Source organism: Papio anubis, chromosome 7 (genome assembly GCF_008728515.1).
Source record: "Papio anubis isolate 15944 chromosome 7, Panubis1.0, whole genome shotgun sequence".
Lineage (NCBI taxonomy): Eukaryota > Metazoa > Chordata > Mammalia > Primates > Cercopithecidae > Papio > Papio anubis.
The window spans coordinates 73,791,051-73,811,345 of record NC_044982.1 but is presented as its reverse complement, the minus strand read 5'-3'; the positions used below and the strand labels follow the sequence as shown (position 1 = coordinate 73,811,345).

The following is a 20,295-nucleotide window of genomic DNA, read 5'->3' as shown; positions in this document are numbered from 1 at the left end:
TTACTATCCTTATTTTTATGGGATGAAAAATATTGACTGCCACAAAATTGCTAGACCAACTGAAGTAATGGTGTAATTATTTCTGTGCAGTCATTTTGGCAATTTCCAATGACCAGATTAAGGTTTTCTTGTTCCCACACTAGAAAATAGTTATTTTCTTTTACAAACCGTAGACTTTTCATTACATTTTCATTCAGGACAAACAACACCTGAAGATCTTTACTGCAGACTAAGCAGAAAACTTGGAAGTGAGGGGAAAAATAATATTTGAATGATTCTCCTCTCCTCAGTCTTCTTTTACAGTTTGCTCAACAGGAAAGTACCCAAACGAAGGGTTCTGTAAAAGGTTGCTTGGTTGAAACTAATTAAAGACAAGTCTAAATAGAAAAAGAAAAGAAAAAGAGATCAAAGGAATTACATTAGGTGTCAGGACGTCATTTGGGAGCGTTTTATTTAATTTTTGTAATTCGATTCCAGGAAAACACTAAATTCTAAAAATGTCCATTTTTTGCCATAATTTTATATTTGGGTTATTTTTGCAATAAGATACATGTCAACAGGCAAACATCTTGAAGAAATCATTTCAGTATTGGCGCATTAACACATTATGGTGAAAAGGGAGGCTTGTGCTTTTCACGCAGTGCATTTCAGTCTTCAATTAATGTGAAAGCACTACAATGCCTATGCAACTTCTCTTGCCTAGTGGTGCACCATTTATCATTGCAGTTTTACATTGACCTTGACACCCACTTCATTAGAATAAAGATTGTCTACCATTTAGGTTACATTGTTCCTCTGCACAGAGACCCCATGCAAATTTCTGTTCAGATAGAAGAGCTGCGAGGCTGTCAGAGGTCATCTGCATTAAATGATTGCAGCTATTTTCCAACTGCTTCTTTTCATTCTACTCAATTCAGGCTAGGAGGATCAATCAAGTCCTCTGCCTGAAACAGTGGGACTGCTGGGAATATAACTGTTTTTGGTAGTAGTGGATATGCCCTAAACAGTATTAAATATTTAATATAAACTCATTAAAGGCCATACAAAAGCTTCAGAAAGATATCAAATTTATAGAAATATCTAAGGGGATAGAGAACCTTTTTAAAAAGTAAATAAAAAAAATAATCAATATTATAATTTTACAGGGTATGATCAAAATAGTTCTTAAACTTACTAAATTTTACCTATAGGAGACTTTTTTCTCACCCTTGACATGGGTAAGAAAGAAAGGAGACAGGTAGACTTGGCGTCCTTATGCCGTATTTTATATGAAATTGACATGAAAGTTTTCAGTTATTGGTGTTTTTATTTTTGTTCTATAACAGTGACTTCTAGTCTAGCTATATTTATTTTTAAAGGCTTAGATATTTGTTATTTAAAAGAAATGATTGGAGAAATAAGTTGCCAGGTCTCCTACTTAAGTTTTCTGAGTGATATAATTGGAATTAAATTATTAATGGGAGATACTTTAAAAAAGATTGTTTTATGATCTTCTATTAGGGAATTTGCAATTCATTTTAATATTTGTAGTTTGATTTATATTAAAGATAATGCAATCTATGTCCAATTAACAGTACATGGCCAGTGTAATGTGATTTCCAGATCATGCAAATGGAATAAGCTAGAAGAGGGGGAAAACTCAATTCTTAACCTCAGGTGTAATTTGCTGTGCGAGTTCTGGCAATTTTAAATGACATTGCACTTTTTAATTTTTCCAAAGGCTCAGCAGCAAATTTATCCCAATCAGGAAAACCTATTATTAATTTACAAGGACAATTGTAGGAGTCTTTATAATTTCTCTATGCAATTACTCACCATAAATTCTAATGATAAAATACAAGGAGTTTGCAAGAAATAACAACTATTATTTGTCTTGGACTTGAACCCTTTTCTTCAATTTTGAACATCTTCTGGATGTGTTGGTGGTACTGACTCCATGTGCAGCATCATATGCATTGTGAGATGCTACACACAAGTCTTCTGAAAAGGGGGGCAGCACAAGAGCTGCTGCAAAGGCAACACTGGCCTCTAGCAGATTCCTGCACTCTGCATGTACAGCTGAGCTTGGACCCTGGACTTTTATATAAAAAGACTCTTTGTTCACCACTGAATGGCATTAGGCATGGACTTGCTGAGGGGCCACCATGAAGCCTCGAATGAAGAGGGCAAACACTAGCCAGAAAACACGTGAGAGTTGTAAATAGACACATCCCTGGATTTTTTTTTGGCAAAAATGCGTATTTTCACACATTATTTTGCCAATAGTTTGGTGTTTTGGTGTGTTCCTAGCATTTGCTTTCTTACTGATAGACTAAGTAAGATATATTTTATTTTCTCAGTGTATTCTATCTATCTATCTATCTATCTATCTATCTATCTATCTATCTATCTATCTCTCTATCTATCTATCTCTCTATCTAGCGATAGATCGATCGTATCTATCAGTCAATCATGTGTATATGGGAAAGGGAATCTCGCTGGGTAAACAGGTGTTTGTGGCATTATTTGTACCAGGAAAGACATTCAATCCTCTCATTCTAATAACTAGATCATTTCCCTTGTTTTCACTTTTCCTAATATAAAGTCAACTGAAGCTCAGTTAAAAGTAATATGGTATAAGATATAAATGCTGAAACCCTGATGACACAGAATACAACAGCCCTATTCTAATAATCAAGAAATGTCTTTAGTTTAATTTGTGTGTTTCTCGCAGCCAAAGCTTCACTCTCTGTTCAGCAATGTCTGGTCTCTTTTCAGCATAACCAACAGAAGCACCATACAAAAGTCTTACAATGGATGTCTTAATCTCTCTGTGTGCTTTTAGAGCATTATTTTGAATTCCATCATGCTGCCTTTTTTCTTTCCTCTTCTGAAGTTTTATTACAACAGCAGAATTCCCAGGGAGCTTTGGGGGCAAGGTTCACATAATATAGCCCTGAAGTTTTGCTTAGGTGGAAGCCATCCCCCAATCCTGGCCATCTTTTGATGATCCTTCTGTTTCAAAAAGATTTCACTGGGTAGAGTCTTATAGCATTAGCTGTATATAGTTTATTTTTTATTTTTTTTATTTACCAGACAGTGAGCATCTACAACTCTTTCATGATGTTTTCTTTCTCTGACCTCACAGTGACAAGGCATCTTGTTCCTTAACATTGAGGGAGGCAGAAAAATGCTTGAGTTGCTCAATGTGTGCCTTCTATACCAGTTTCAAAATGGCTTATTCTTCTGGTTTCCATGGTGACAATTAACACTGTTTCAAGGCATTGTTCCAGTCTCCATTTGGGCAGAATTTTCGGTGTGATTTCTAACAAAAAAAAAGGAGGGGGACTTCGGTGTGGCGGGGAAGCCTTTAGCATAACTGTCAAAAAAGTTATCTCAATCAAGTCTTCATGCATTTCTAAGTATGTTTATTTCAGAAATTCCTGTTTTTGCTGACCTTGTTTTATAATTCAGTTTTAGCATTTGTACTAAGTAAAGCACTCAATAGGAATTTTCTACAACTTCTTTAGTTCTTAGTTAAAATGGTGGGCTAGAGTTTGTAGTTATTTTTAACTCTTTTTTTTTTTAAGTTTTATTTATATTTTATACACAGGGATGGCATTTAGAATAGTAGTGTCCTGTGTCTTTAATTTAGATCATTCACATATCTATTAGGAGGCTTCATTAGTCAAAATTGAATTGGCCAAGCAAATACACTTAATAATGTAAATATGGCCTTTCAAGAGAGTATATTTTATTTTTGACTAGACAGAGAGGCCCACAGCAGGTGCTGTGGGGAAATTAAATACTGGATGCTTATTTACCTTAGCACTCAAGAAAAGCTTTCTGACTTTAACTTTGCTAATCTCATTTTTGCCTATTGAAGAGTAGTCTATATCATAACATCCCCAGACTACAGGACACAATGGGGCAGCCTCTGCTCACTTACTGCTGTGGGTGGAATGAATATGAAGATTAAATTATCTTCTTACCACAGGATAAAGTAGCCCCACTTGATAGGATGACCGAAAACTGATAGAGCTGGCAGTTGATTCTCTGAGTCTAATGCTTCTGAAAAGATGTTAAGAGACAGAAGAGCAAAAACATACTAGCATCAACAAAAATAGAAGCTCCTGACATTATTACACATACAGCTTGAGCCCCTAAATCGTACTAGATTTAACCTTGAATGTGCTTCAAAACTTAAAATAAATATTTTCACCTTAAATTATATAACATTTTAGTACCTTTCATTCCTATATCAGTACATCGAACAATTAACTAGATCCTCTTAGTTTTTATATTATAGTTTGAAGGCATTGTCCATCAATCACACCTTTCATCAAGCTGTTTAGACAGTAGGCTATATGGTGACAAAGACTGAGAGCATACATAAAGACAAGTTTCTTTTAAATGTAATAACCTTTTATAATAGCTATTGCAGTGACTACTTATACACATTTAATGGAGAAGATTAGTTTATTACATCTAAAATTAAATTAATTGCTTTTTATATTTTTATTTGTGTAAGACTGTCGTTTTTATGGGACACATCTAAGCTGTTTCCTTTCTTGACTGGTCTGCTGTGTGAGAGCTGTTTAAAGTTGGGGTGAAGAGGGGGGATGAGCTTGTCACAAGTTAAAGGATAACTGGTAGAGGCCATTCCCAAGTGGCACAGCCAGAGGACTCTCTCTGTCAATGTGTAATACCATGTGGCATAAGTAAAATATTTGAATAAGATTTTCCTGCCTGCCTGAAATACTGGTTCCCCCAATATTATGTGGAAATCTTACCAAATTAATTATGTAAATATTTGTCAGCTATATCATTTCAGATGGGAACCTAATTGCATAAAGCAGATTGTCATCTCCTCCAATCGTCACATCACTCTAGAAACACTATCTAGGTTTCTAGAATACTTCTGAATATTGAATCCAGAAAATTCAAGTGGACAGTGTGTTTCCTAAGTGCTGGAGTAACATGGCCCTGGTAATTGCCTTCCATTAGAAAACGCAATCAGAATTTCTCTTGTATCACAGGCCAAATTCTAAAAGCGCTCTAAAGTAACCCTTGATTTTCTCCACTATGCATATTCATGTAATTTTGGATACTCTGACACCCTGATCAACATTCATTAATAATATGAAATGCTTTAAATCACCTCATTTAAAACATTTTGTTCTGTGATCCACAAATGACTAACATTTGGAGAAGTTTACATAATACAAATGATGTGCATGTTTAGTGTAAATGAAAGATTAAAATATGAAACTAAAAGTATGCAAACATATGCATGCAAATGCTGAAGATCTATTAACCGAAACAGTGATTTCACACCTTCTTTTCCTTTAATCTGCTTCCAATTGTATTTTTGTTTGGGATCTTATATAATATCATGTTTTCAAGGTGAATGAAATCACCCAAGTGCTTGGGCACATTTGAACTTACTGATTTACTTATTTCCAGAGAAAAGTTTTTCTTATTAACTCTGATAAAAGTGTTTATCTTAGGGCACCCTTGGTCATTTAGGGCAAAGGAACAAATACTACCATGGAACTCAGTGACCTAAATATGGTGCCTGAAAGAAAAAAGTTTTAAAATTGCTATTATATTTTGGAAATGTGCTAAAAATGTAAAATATGTTTAATATTTTAACCAGAATCTAGATTTTCTACTCAGAGGTGTTTTTACATGTACATTTATAAAGTACAGTCATAGTCATTTATGGCTATCCATAATATAGGACTAACTATGGAGTTATCCAAATAGAGTTATTTGAAGAGAATCACCATAGTAACTGTCATATTAAATAGCACTTACATTATCTCCAGCAAAACATCTTTTAGGAGAGACTCTCTTGGCAGTTTGTTAGAATATAATACATACTCGAGGAGAGGGTTCTGTAGTCAACTATGATTTGGGGGATATTTTACAGTAATCAATAAGGAAGCATAGATTTGTAACTATACCTAAAATGGTGGCTTTCCTTTTTCTCTCTATGTGTACCTTTTCTCCAAGCCCACACAGAATTTTTAAGGAAAAGAAAATGAAAACAAAATGTTAACTGAGAATTCAGAGAACTTACATAATCTTCATGAATAATTTTATTTCTTCCACTTTGAGACTGGTCCTTTAGGGGCAGAGATGAGAGGTGGACAGCACTCTGGAGCCAAATGATGACCAAAATTAACTGTAATATTAAACCCCCCTAGACCGGTTATTGTCCTATTTGGAATATTTTAAAGATCAAATATGTGTATAAACTTGAGTTTAAGAAAGAAATCTTAGTCAACTAAATGTAATAACTGTGTGTGTGTGTGTATATAATATATTCAGCAGTATTCTTCATTTACTCAAAGTACTCACGTTTAGCCTCCCCATAAATTTTATTGGGAACAAAAACTTTTAATGCTCATAAGCATCACAAATTCTGTGTTCAATGATTTTCTAAGAACACCTCTCTCCCTAATGATATCTCTTTTTCTCTTTTCATTTTAGCGATACAGTGTGGAAATGTCCATCAGACACCTGAAAAAGACGGAGCTGCTTAGTAAGGTTGAAGCTTTGAAGAAAGGTGGCGTTTTACTACCAAATGATCTCCTTGAAAAAGTGGATTCAATTAATGAAAAATGGGAACTGCTTGGGGTATTTGCATTTTTATTACTGTTTGTAGGTTATGTGTACATTTTTTGTGTAGTGAAGTACTCTATCTGTCTGATTTCTAATTTGAGGCACAAATATCTCTCTCTTTCAATTCACTACCTACATTTCAAACAAGCTATTCATGCTATTATGGGAAAGACACTGCTTTTCCTCTTCTGTTGATTTTTTTTTTCTGAGCTTGTCTCCTCTCAGATTTTAATAATTTTGGTTCTTTAATACATGAAAAAGTAAGTAAAATATTCCATGTATTATGGGTATGCACCAAGTCAACTATAATACAGTATATCTGATATATACTGACTGTCATGCTTGAATGAATGTTAATAGAATTTATTCTGAAGGTACATGTAAGAGACATCTACTGTTTAACTATTTACTGTACCCTTAAGATGAAAAGTGGAGTTGTCACTACAGCTTTCAAGTCACACTATAGCTACCAAAACAAAGATGCAAATTTGACCCAAATCTGAATTGCAGAATTGAATCAGCCTGTGTTTTGTGCCTCAATTTCCAGCTCACTTTTAACAAAAGCCAAAAAAAAAGAAAAAAGTTTCATGTAATTCATTTCACGCAATGATGGGCTGGGTCTCAGCCAAAGACTGAGATGCAAGAATCTGGCAAAAAGGCAATATAGAGATTCTGTTACCCAGAGACCAGGATGGCACTGTGCAGGAGACAGTGCTGTCCTTTTGTTGGAAGACAGCTGAGAGAAAAGTTAAACTGTATTTTTCCATCAGCTTCTCTCCTAAATTGCCTTCACTTCAAATCAAGGGTAAGCTATATTTGTCAATTACCTAAATAATTAATTATAACAGCCAAGTATGGGCGATGTCAGTTATGGAGCATAATTTTGCATGCCTTCCAGTTTTCTACCTTAAAAAAATTTTTTTAGATAAATAATACTCCAAAAATATTTTGAATAAAAAGCTCTTCATGTACCTTGATGATTTGGAGGAATGCCAGTATTCTGTTTATGCCATGCCTAATCTGGGAGATTAAAAAACTGCAAGTTTAAGTCCTTGTTTCTCATTTAAATTCACTACACTCTGCAGTTGTGCAAAGTAACTTAAAATGTTAAAAGTTTTTCATCTAACATATTGTTGCTTTTTAATAATAATTAATGGCTTTCAATTTATAGTACGGTGACTTAAATCAAAATCTGCCAAATTCTACAGCATTCATTGATCTCAGACAGGAGAAATGTGGTTAGTGTATGACATTTTAAAAGGTTGTTTAGTACATAGATAAGAATAGCAACCTTATGTGCTTGATAAAGTAGTGATAAGTCTGTTTACACTGCATTTTAATATATCCATTGCTAATTTGATAAATAACAATAATATTTTAAGAAAATTGTTTAAGTTGTGTCATGTGTATTGCTTCCTCAACAGAATTTTAAGTCAATATTATATTGAAAAAAGAAATAATATTTAGCTATCCTTTATAAATCAGAGACTTTAAAAATAGTTGCCATTTTGGCAAAAATATCATTCAAATACAACATGCAGGTTTGCAGTGAGAGAGTAGGGTGAGGAAGGATTTTTTATAAATCCTGTACCATGCTAACACCACCAGGCATACTGTTTTAATTGGCATGATTACATTTTAATTGGCATGAAAAAAATTAAAGACAAGGATTTTAACTTCTAACAATAGTAAAATAGAGGGATATGGTTTTTAATATTACTTTCATCTAAGGTGAACAGTGTGGAATGGAAATACATTAGAATGAAATGTCAGTGGTGCGTACAGTTTAATCTGTGAAATTTTGTCCCCTGTGCTGCATATTACTCTGTCTCAATTGCATATTAAACAACCCTATCAAGGCAGGCATTGGCATCTGCTGTGCTGACACAAATTGTGAATTAAATGAAATTGATGTCCTCTGTCGTATATTTATGAAGACGGACCATTCTCTGAAGTATTCTGTTTATGAAGAATTTATGATTGCAAACTGTTCCAGAACAAAAAAGTGGCAATAAATTCTTTTTTGTGACCCTACCCTCCAAGGGCATTGATTTCACCTCCTGCTGCTACTTTTGTTACAGCGTAAAAACAATAGCTAAATCTGGATTCCACTGAGGGTCTTCAAATTATCAATATTTTCACCATGAAAATACAAGGGTGTCACCATGAAAATAGAAGGGTGTTGCCAAGAAAGGCTATTTTTCTGCTACAATCTCCTAAAGATACTATTTACAGAACACTACACACCAGATGAATGTTTATTGACCTAATTTTATTTGTGTTTTAAAGCTTATTTTTGTAGGTTTAATTCATCATTATAGATTTAAATAATATTGATTGGGAGTGCTTTCCACCAGAAAGAAAAAAAGAAAAGAGCCCTCCCTGACAACACTCTCCTGCCATAGTGGTTAATTTAAGTAGGCTTCTGGCATAGTGAATTGGGGATTATTTTAACACATATTCAGTATTAGAAAGTCCAGCATCCAGAAATGCAAAATGGAAAGAATTGTGGAATTGAACAATTTCCAAGTCAGGTAAAATCAACAAAATCACCAAGGAGGCTTCCTTTTCTTAAAACCCTTTAGTTATATGGTTTCAGGAATACGTCACAAAACAAAAAATGGAAGTTAATTTTCCATGCTTCATCTACTCTTGGTCTCTTTAGTATATTTATTAAACTTATATCTCCTGAACGTTTTATGTGCAGACTGTTTTACTATAAAGTCCTATCATGAGAATTCAAATGAATTTTTCTCTGTGACCAAAAAAATTCAAATGAATTTTTATCTGGTGAACTATGGGCCAAATCTCCTTTCTATTAAAGGAAAGTAAGTGAATAAGGAATGAGGTCTTCTTAAGTGTCCGCTGGTACTCAGAACAACTTGCACTGAGAATTCAAATACTAAATGGAACAGCGACCTAATCTGAACTGAAAGTCAGTAGTGAGGTGGCAGGTATAGATGGACGCTTCCGGATGGCTCTTGTTACCAACAAAAGTGTAATGTGTTTCTGGTACCTAAGCTAATCTATGTTTTTGTTTTTTTGTTGTTCGTGGTGGGTTTTTTTTGTTTGTTTGTTTTATTTTTTTGTTTTTTAATCTGATGCATTAGAAAACCCTAGGAGAGAAGATCCAGGACACAATGGCAGGGCACAGTGGGTCCAGTCCACGTGACCTGCTCTCTCCTGAAAGTGGAAGCCTGGTAAGGCAGCTGGAGGTCAGGATCAAAGAACTGAAAGGGTGGCTAAGAGATACAGAGCTTTTCATCTTCAATTCCTGTCTGAGACAAGAAAAGGAAGGAACAATGAATACTGAGAAACAACTGCAATACTTTAAGGTAATAAAAAAACAATCAAAGTTGATAAAAAGCTCTTTTTATGGTAGGGATGAAATATTTATCAAGTACATAAAGTATTATACCCATGTATCTATGTATCACTGTGCACCTAAATGTTTCCTTGAATTTATAGACAACCTCCACATTTCTTATATGCCTCTGTGTGTATAAAGATGAACATTAAGCATATCAAATATACATTGTAGAGGGAAAATCTCTGCTGCACGTGTGTGTTTTGCAATGCTTGTTGAGAGAGGACTTTGATGAATTAAAAGCAGACCAGCAAACATTAAAGATTACTAAGGTCTTTGAAGGACAGACCTAAATGTTCTATAAATAACTTGGATAAAAATACTTACACAAATTGATATGATAAAAACACATGATTTAATCGAAGTCCATTACTGCTAACAAAAGGAAACATAATTTTTACATATGAAAGAGTCAACTACTTATGGAGGGAAGAAATAAAGCAAAACAAGTTCCTATATTACAGGCATATTCCATTATAGAATCTACCAACCTCAGCAACACAACTATTCATATTCACTATATGTCCATGGAGAGGCATTTCACCTGGTTTGTTTCTATTGTTTACACAATATCTATTTAAAAGCAATTTAACATTAGAATGTTTTCCCCTATTGCCCAACCTAGCCCATACTGCTTGAATCTTTCCATAAATGCAGTCATTATTTGGGTTCTGGCTAGTGTCAGCCTGAGGCTTTGGGGTTGCAGAATTTGAATTTGGTGGCAATAAATCTTCATCACAAGAAATCTTAGAGAGGAGTAAAAGGAAAAACAAGAAGAAAAGAACTTTTTGGAACCAAGCAACCATTTCTTCTCAAAGCATTGTAGGTCCAGGTTTTATTCATCCCACCCTGCCTGCAATCATCCAGTAATCTGTCAGAAAATTTAGTCACATGTGATTCACATTCTCTCTGCCAAACAGGCAGAGTCATCTTGCTCACCTCTATAACCCAAGAGGAGGCACCCTCAAAGACAAGACCACAATACTTCCCAATAAACTATCTGCATTGCACACCTGTAAATTACCTTTCATTGAAAACCTCCTCTTCTGCCACTTAATGGACAGACCAAATTGGAAGTTAAAGTGTCTTGCCAAAGCAAATGGGTTTATGGTCTGAAATCTAATACCCAGATGATTTGCTGTTTTATCTCCACTTGACTCATCCTAACCTCTACTGCAGGGAGATGGAATCTTCAGATCTTTTAATGAAACTTTTCAAACTTTTTGAGATTATGGAGCCCTGATGATTTTTCTTTATGACTTGAAACTAGTTCCTTTCTAAAGTTGACCTTGAGGAGTTTGATCAGATAAGTTAGGGGGATCTAGCATAATGGCACTTTTTTATTGTTTTTGAAGAAAATTTTATTCATGACTGTTGGAATAAATCTCTTTCCTAGCCAGAATTTTAAATAATTCTGAGCTATTTACTCTTAGTGTTTAGTGTGTGATTAATCCAGTGTTCTGTGTGTTACCACATTCACTGGAAGAATGGAAGCAAATGTTTGTAATATAATAATAACATAATGTAATGTTTGTAACCTGTCAAAATTATAATTGGTAATAAGCATGTACAGAGTAAAAATTTTTTACTTACCACAAACCCAAAGAACAGGTACACTCTGCCTTTCTAAGTGATGAAACAGCTCAGACAGGAGAGTGACTGAAGAACCTTTTTACATATGAGAAACCCTCTGCCATGCTCTGCCTCTTGTGGGTTCCCAAAGGCCTCCTGCCATGACTTGTCACACAGAAGAGGACAGGCTTTATCCACAGGGTTTAGTTTTATGATTCTTTATCCTATAAATCCTCAGCCTTTTAACAGAAGTCCTTTATATGACACTAAGAGTAATGATAGATAAACTACAATGTACTCTCCAGGAGAATGGAAGGGAAGGTGCTACATATGAAACGGAAAACCCATAGCTTTGTAGACAGAACTGTGTTTCCTTCTGATAGATTGGTCTGGGATGAGACAAGGGATCAGGATCTTCAGTTTTCAGAAAAAAACACAAACCAATTGTGGAACATTTTCCTTTTCTTTAAGCAATAAGTATGAGAAATATGGGATTAGACACAGGAGAAAATTCTACCCAACAAAGAAAGAGTCCAAACTCAGCAAGAGGGAAGAAACGTGAAGGTGTGGACCTAAGAGCCCTGGGACAGGAATGCAGAGTTATCGAGGAATGAACACACTCTGACAACAAAATGCAGGAGAGCATGTCAGGGATTTAATGAGGCCAGCTGGCAAAGGGCCCCTTCGAGCTGCGTGTGTGCAGCTTCAATGCCATTGGCTGGAAAGCACTACTTTTTAATGATGATCCTTCAGAGAGAAAAGAAAATAATTGCTTAATCATATGTTCCTTGTATCCCATAACCAAATTCATTATTCTAAATGTTCAAAATGGGAAGATATTATTCCTTAGCAGCTACACAAGGCCACAGCACTGGCCTGGTCCCAAAACCAGTTGAGGAAGAGCAAGTTTAGACCTGTTACAAGACTTTGTCATCAAGAAGGTGAATGAGTGGATTAGATTTAATAACCTTGTTGATGATTAATGAACCAAATCTGCTTTCATAATTTAAATTTGACAAAGCACTTTTATGCATATTGTTATACTTAAAATATACACTAATTATATAAGTCAGAAAATTATGATTACCTTCTTATATGTGTGGGTATTTATTTTTATGAATGAAGAATTTGAGTTGTGGGAAGGTAATGTGACGCGTTTGAATCCCCATAGCAACCAGCAGTAGAGACAGAGGAAAAACGATTGTCTTTGAGTACAGATTCCCATCCTGTCATTCACTGACTTTTCAAATAAACTTTGAAACTTTGTTTTACTCTGAATCAGGGGTTGACCGACATTTTCTGTTAAAGCCAGATAATAATATAATCTCTGTACGAATTATTCAGCTCTGCCATCGTAGTGCAAAAGCAGCCACAGACAATATGTAAGTGAATAAGTATGGCTGTGTTCAATAAAACTAATTTACGAAACTATTTACAAATGCAGGGCAGTGGGCTTGATTTGACCTAGAGGCCATAGTTTCCTGACCCTGCTCTAGATTACAAAAATTATTACAAGCATGAGAATGGATACAGTCTGTGTCGTCTTTAAAGAAAAGAGACCATGCTACAATTGCATTAGGGGAACAAAAAGTTATTTTAATAATTGTAACGACCACAACTAATATGTGTGAGGCATACTTTCTAAATGTTTTACCTGCATTCACTTATTAGTCATCACCATCCTGAGACTTATTATAGTATGATCTCTTATGTTTTACTTTTATTTTTAAAATTTTTTAAATATGTGGGTACATAGTAGGTGTATGTATTTATGGAGCACATGAGATTTTTTTGTTACAGACATGCAATGAGTACTAATCATATCGTGGAGAATGGTGACTAAATCCCGTCAAGTATTTACCTTTTATGTTACAAACAATACTATTATACATTTTTAGTTATTAAAGAATATACAATTAAGTTGCTATTGACTATAGTCCCCCTGTTGTGCTATCAAATACTGGGTATTATTCATTCATCCTATTTTTTTCTTTGTACCCATTAACCATCCCGTTTGCCCCTACTACCCTTTCCAGCCTCTGGTAACCATCCCCCCAACACTCTATGTCTGTGAGTTCAATTGTTTTAATTTTTAGAGGCCACAAATAAGTGAGAACATGCAATGTTTGTCTTTCTGTTCCTGGCTTATTTCACTAACAAAATGATCTCTGGTTCGATCTGTGTTGTTGTAAATGACACGATCTCGTTCTTTTTTATAGCTGAATAGTATTCTATTATGTATATGTACCACATTTTCTTTATCCATTCATCTGTTGGTGGGTACTTAGGTTGGGCTTCCAAATCTTGGCTATTGTGAATAGTGCTGCAACAAATATGAGAGTGCAGAAATTTCTTCAATATACTGATTTCCTTTCTTTTAGATATATATACCTAGTAGTGGGATTGTTGGATCATATGGTAGCTCTATTTTTTGTTTTTTGGGGAACCTCTAAACTGTTCCCCATAGTGGTTGTCCTAATTTACATTCCCACCAACAGTGAACAAAAGTTCCCTTTTCTCCACATCCTCGCCAGCATTTGTTATTGCCTGTCTTTTGGATAAAAGCCATTTTAACTGGAGTAAGATGTAGGCACTTATAACTACAAAATTCCCTGTTAGTACTGCTTTTACTGTATCCCATAGGTTTTGGTATGTTGTATTTCCGTTATCATTTGTTTCAAGAAACTTTTCAATTTCCTTCTTAATTTCTTTATTGACCCATTGGTCATTCAGGAGCATATTGTTTAATTTCCTTGTGTTTGTATAGTTTCCAAAATTCTTCTCGTTATTGATTTCTAGTTTTATTCCATTATAGTCAGAGAAGATGCTTGATATTATTTCCTTTTTCTGGAATGTTTTAAGACTCGTTTTGTGATCTAACTTACGGTCTATCCTTGCAAATGATCCATGTGTTGAGGAAAAGAATGTGTATTTTGCAGCTTTTGGATGAAATGTTCTGAAAATATTTATTAGATCCATTTGGTCTATAGTGCAGGCTAAATCCAATGTTTTTTTCTTGATTTTATGTCTAGAAGATCTGTCTGATGCTGAACGTGGGTGTGTTGAAGTCTCCAGCTATTACTGTATCGGGGCCTATGTCTCTCTTTAGCTCTAATAATATTTGCTTTATTGATCTTGGTACTCTAGTATTGAGTACATACGTCTTTTAAATTGTATCATCTTGCTGAATTGACCCCTTTATCATTATATAGTGACCTTCTTGGTCTCTTATAGTTTTTGCATTGAAATCTATTTTGTCTGATATACATATAGCTACTCCTCCTCTTTTTTGGTTTCCATTGGCATGGAATATCTTTTTCTATCCCTATACTTTCAGTCTATGTGTACCTTTACAGTTGAAGTGTATTTCTTGTAGGCAACAGATCAATGGGTTTTATTTTTCATCCCTTCAGCCACTCTGTGTCTTTTTATTGGAGAATTTAGTCCATTACATTCAGCATTATGATTGATAAGTTGGGACTTACTCCTGCCATTTTCTTATTTGTTTCCTCATTGTTTGGCAGTCTTCTCTTTCTCTTTCTTTCCTTCCTGTCTTCCTTTAGTGAAGGTGTTTTTCTCTGGTGATATGATTTAGTTTCTTGCTTTTCATTGTTTGTGTATCCATTTGTATGTTTTTTGGTTTGAGATTGCCATGAGGCTTGGAAATACTGTCTTATAACCCATTGTTTTAAGCTGATAACAACAATACTGTTTGCATAAACCAACAAACAAGCAAAAAGAGAACTAATAAAAACTCTACACCTTAACTTCATCCCCCTGCTTTTTAGTTTTTTGTTGTTTCTACTTATATTTTATTGTACTGTCTGTGTCTTGAAAAGTTGTTGTAGTTATTATTTTTTATTGGTTCATCATTTAGTCTTTCTGTTAGGATAAGAGTAGTTTACACACCGCAGTTGCATTGTTAAAATATTCTGTTTTTCTGTGTAATTACTGTAACCAGTGAGTTTTATATCTTCAGGTGATTACTTGTTGCTCACTAATGTCCTTTTCTTTCTAATTGAAGTATTCCCCTTAGGATTTCTTGTAGGACAGGTCTGGTGTTAATGAAATCCCTCAGCTTTTGTTTATTTGGGAAAGTCTCTATTTCTACCTCACATTTGAAAGGTATTTTTGCCAGATATACTATTCTAGGGTAAAAAGTTTTTTTCCTTCAGCACTTTACATATGTCATGTCACTTTCTCCTGGCCTGTAAGGTTTCCACCGAAAAGTCTGCTGCCTGCCATATTGGAGCTCCATTGTATGTTATTTGCTTCTTTTCTCTTGCCACTTTTAGGATCCTTTCTTTATCCTTGACCTTTGGGAGTTTATTAAATGCCTTGAGGTAGCCTTCTTTGTGTTAAATCTGCTTGGTGTTATATTCTGCTTTTTTTTTTTTTTTTTTTGAGATGGAGTCTCGCTTTGTCGCTCAGGCTGGAGTGCAGTGGCACAATCTCGGCTCACTGCAAATTCTGCCTCCTGGGTTCATGCCATTCTCTTGCCTCAGCCTCATGAGTAGCTGGGACTACAGGCACGCACCACCATGCCCAGCCAATTCTTTGTATCTTTAGTAGAGACACGGTTTCATCCTGGTGCTAGCCAGGATGGTCTCGATCTCCTGACCTCGTGATCCGCCCACTGTGGCCTCCCAAAGTGTTGGGATTACAGGCATGAGCCACCGCACCCAATCCTTGGTGTAATATTCTTGTACTTACTGATATCTTTCATTGGGTTTGGGAAGTTCTCTGTTTTTATTATCCCTTTGAATGAACTTTCTATTCCTATCTCTCTACCTCCTTTTTAAGGCCAATAAGTCTTAGATTGGCCCTTTTGAGGCAATTTTCTGGATCTTGTAGGCCGACTTCATTGTTTTTATTCTTTTTTCTGTTGTCTCCTCTGACTACATATAATTCTGTTTTTTTTTTTTTTGAGACAGAGTCTCGCTTTGTAGCCCAGGCTGGAGTGCAGTGGCATGCTCTCGGCTCGCTGCAAGCTCCACCTCCCGGGTTCACGCCATTCACCTACCTCAGCCTCCCAAGTAGCTGGGACTACAGGCGCCTGCAACCACACCCAGCTAATTTTTTGTATTTTTAGTAGAGACGGGGTTTCACCCTGTTAGCCTGGATGGTCTTGATCTCCTGACCTCGTGATCCACCCACCTCGGCCTCCCAAGATAAATTCTGCTATTAAAAGACTGATGCATTCTTCAGTATGCCAATTGCATTTTTTCAGCTCCAGAATTTCTGCTTGATTCTTTTTAATTATTTTAATCTTTATCTGGTAGAATTCTGAATTCCTTCTCTGTGTTATCTTGAATTCTTTGAGTTTTTGCAACACAACTATTTCAAATTATTTGTCTGAAAGGTCACATATCTCTGCTTCTCCTGGACTGGCCCCTTGTGCCTTATTTAGTTCCTTTGGTGAGGTCATGTTTTCTTGGATGGTGTTGATTCTAGTAGATGTTCTTCGGTATCTGGGCATTGAAGAGTTAGGTATTTATTGTGATCTTTACTGTCTGGCTTGTTTGTACCTGTTCTTCTTGGGAAGGCTTTCCAGATGTTTGAAAGGACTAGGGTGTTGTGATCTATGCTGTATTTGCTTTAGGGAGCACCCTAAACCTAGTAATGCTGTAGTTCTTGCAGACTCAAAGAGGTACTGGCTTGATGGTCTTGGACAACATCTAGGAGAATTCTCTGGATTACCAGGCAGAGACTCTTGTTCTTTTCCCTTACTTTCTGCCAAACAAATGTTCATTCTCTCTCTCTCTCTCTCTCTCTCTCTCTCTCTCTCTCTGTCTCTGTTATGAGCCACCTAAAGCTGGGGGTGGAGTGACACAGGCATCCCTGTGGCCACTACCACTATGACTGTGCTGGTTCAGACCTGAAGCCAGCACAGCACTGGGTCCCACCCAAGGCCTGCTGCAAACACTCCCTGGCTACTGCCTGTATTTGCTCAAGGCCCTGGGGCTCTACAGTCAGCAGGTGGCAAAGCCAGCTCTACCTGTGTGCTTCCCTTCAGGGTGGCAAGTTCTCCCAGGCCCCAGCTGGGTCCAAGAAGTGCCTTCCAGGAGTCAGGGACTAGAGTCAAAAACCTTAGAAGTCTACCAGGTGTTCTGTTTTACTGTGGCTTCACTGGCACTCAAATCACAAGATGCAGTTCTTCCCACTCTTCCATCCCCTTTCCAAAACCAGGGGAGCCTCACCCCATGGCCACCACCACAGACCATGGAGAGTACTGCCAGACTGCCACCGATGTTCCCTTAAGATTCAAGGGCTCTTGTGTCAGCTTATGGTGAATGCTGCCTGGCCTGGGACTCACCTTTCAGGGAAGTGGGCTCCCCTCTGGCCCAGAGCAAGTCCAGAAATGCCATCTAAGAGTCAAGTCCTGGAATTGGGAACCCCAAGAGCCCACTTGGCACTCTACCCCTCTGTAGGCCAAGCTGGTATCTAAGATGTGAGACTAAGTCCTCTTTACTTTTCCCTCTGCTTTCCTCAAGCAGAAGGAGTTTTGCCCTTTAGCCACCACACCTGGGAATCTGCTAAGTCTCACCTAAAGCCAGCAAGTCTCAGAGACTCATCCAAGGCCCTCTACATAGTACCTGGGTATTACTGCTGGTTTTTCAGGGCTCAAAGGGTCTTCAGTTAGCAGGTGATTAATGCTGCCAGGACTGGGACCTTCCTTTCAAGGTAGTGGGTTTCCTTCTGGCCTAGGGTTATGTCTAGAGCTGTCGTCTGGGAGCTAGGGACTGGAACGGGGGCCTTAAAATGTTGACTGTTGCCCTATCCTGCTGTAGTTGAGCTGGTATCTAAGATGCAAGACATTCAGAGTGGATCATCATTAAATTGGTGTACTTGTCGAGGGTTGCAAGGGGAACGATTAGGGAGCCTTCTATTCTGGTATCTTGCTCTGCCCCATCCACTATCATGGATGAGAAAACTGAGGTGGGGAAAATTGAAGTAACTTACTCAAGATCATAAAGTTAGTAAGTGATAAAGCCAATAGTCATACCTAGAAACTGTTTCAGAATCTGCCCCTATGTAGACTCAGAAGTCCCTAGGTCAAAAATCTGTTACTTGCAAGAGAAAAGCACATAGTTTACTCTTTTGTTCCTTATTCCATTCTGAATACTTGACAGCCAGCTGGAGGAAGTCAGGGAGTCAATGTTTTAAATCTTGGAAATTAAATTTATAGAATAGGGCCTTTAAAAGGATTTAAAATTAACAATAAAATGTGCACCATTGCCAAGTAATTACTCTGAAAAGGAATATCACTAATTTACTTTTACAGAATAAAGGAAGAAAAGAGCTAAGCAGTTCATATGCTTTAAGAAATGTTTCCTGAAACCTCAGTGCATAATTTTCAGAAATAAAAATAAGACCAATTTCATCCAGTCTTTTAGGGGGGGTTTCTCGTGTCCACTATAACCAATTTCAAATGGTACTGTAAGTTCTCATTTCCTCTGACCCCAAAACCACATTTAAAGGAGATGAGGCTGAAAGACAGGATAGAATGTTTTAGCAGTTTTTATGTATAAGAAAAGTAGCCATGATTCCTACAGGTGCCTGGATCATCCCTGCTGCTCTATCTTGGAGCCATTACAAACTTTGTAATGATGCTGTTGGCAAAGATGCAAACAAAGAATTACAGTAACTCGGTCTAACCATAACAAAAGCATACAAAACACTTTCAAATTCAACAGACATCAAACAGGACTTAATCCTTTCTACGTATCATAGATACATTTTTAAAAAAACATATTAACCATGTATATCCATCAAAAGAAAGCCAGGTATATTCATCAACAGTCTTTTATTAGATTTTTTTGTACCACATATTAAAAAACCCATCACCTAACAGTTCTTTGGAAATAATTTTAAATAATTGGATACAGTTCAGAACTGCCTTATAAGAAAAATTGGCTTGGTTAAGGTTGAAATTCAAAGATAGATTTATTATAAATAAATGTTATTCACACTACTGTCTGAGGGTGGTGGGAAGACCCACAGAAAATTTTTACAGGTAGTCCCAGTACAGTTTTCTAAAGTAAAAGAAAATGGAATAGCAGCCCAATTCTTTCTGACTACGTATTTTGCTAGAAGAAGATGCTGAATGATTCCTATGAAGTAGAGAGTTCTGCCCTTGGTTTGAGAAGGCAGAGATACAGCTATGCACTCATTTTATATGTGGTGTTTGTACTGCTGCTATCAGACAGACCAGATTCATGGAAATCAAGAATGTCATGCTAATCTAGAAAGAGGAAAGAGAGATCTCACCCATCTTTACTTACTGTCTTGAAAATCAGACAGAACAGCATTTAGCCTCTGAAACACCAGAGAATGAATGTTTCTACTCTTAACTGGTCTCTTAAATTTCTTAAATGTAACTTTCTTTGTTAGTAAATTCAAATAAGGAAAAAACTGGAAGAACATAATTGCAAAGGTATCTCAATGCTCTCCGTTCAAGTAAGTATAGGATGGGAACAGTGAATCTGATCCATCATAGTTGAGAGGCTTAAGTGTGGATTCAGGTTGTGTTTGTCCTGGCTCTACCTCTTTCTGATGGATGATCTTCCTGAAAGCTCCAGGTTTCTTATCTTACAAATAGAGATAATGATACTACTTACCTTAAGAAGTGGTTGCGAGTGTTAAATGAGATAATATATACATGAAGACTGCTTAAAATAGGGTCTGCCTACTAAAAGCTCAATATATTTTAGCAGTCAGCATTAGAATTCTAAAGCATGAAACTG

The 20,295-nt window shown here is 36.3% G+C and overlaps 1 protein-coding gene across 7 annotated transcripts in view; it reads left to right on the top strand.

Annotated features, from left to right (window-relative positions):
* AKAP6 (A-kinase anchoring protein 6) overlaps positions 1-20,295 on the top strand; it is a 643,647-nt gene that overhangs the window by 525,282 nt on the left and 98,070 nt on the right. For all 7 annotated transcript variants that reach the window (XM_021941105.2, XM_021941106.2, XM_021941109.2 and 4 more), the window contains 2 exons: positions 6,478-6,624; positions 9,720-9,944. In XM_021941105.2, the coding sequence (XP_021796797.2) occupies positions 6,478-6,624; positions 9,720-9,944 (372 nt within the window). The remainder of the gene's footprint in view (positions 1-6,477; positions 6,625-9,719; positions 9,945-20,295) is intronic.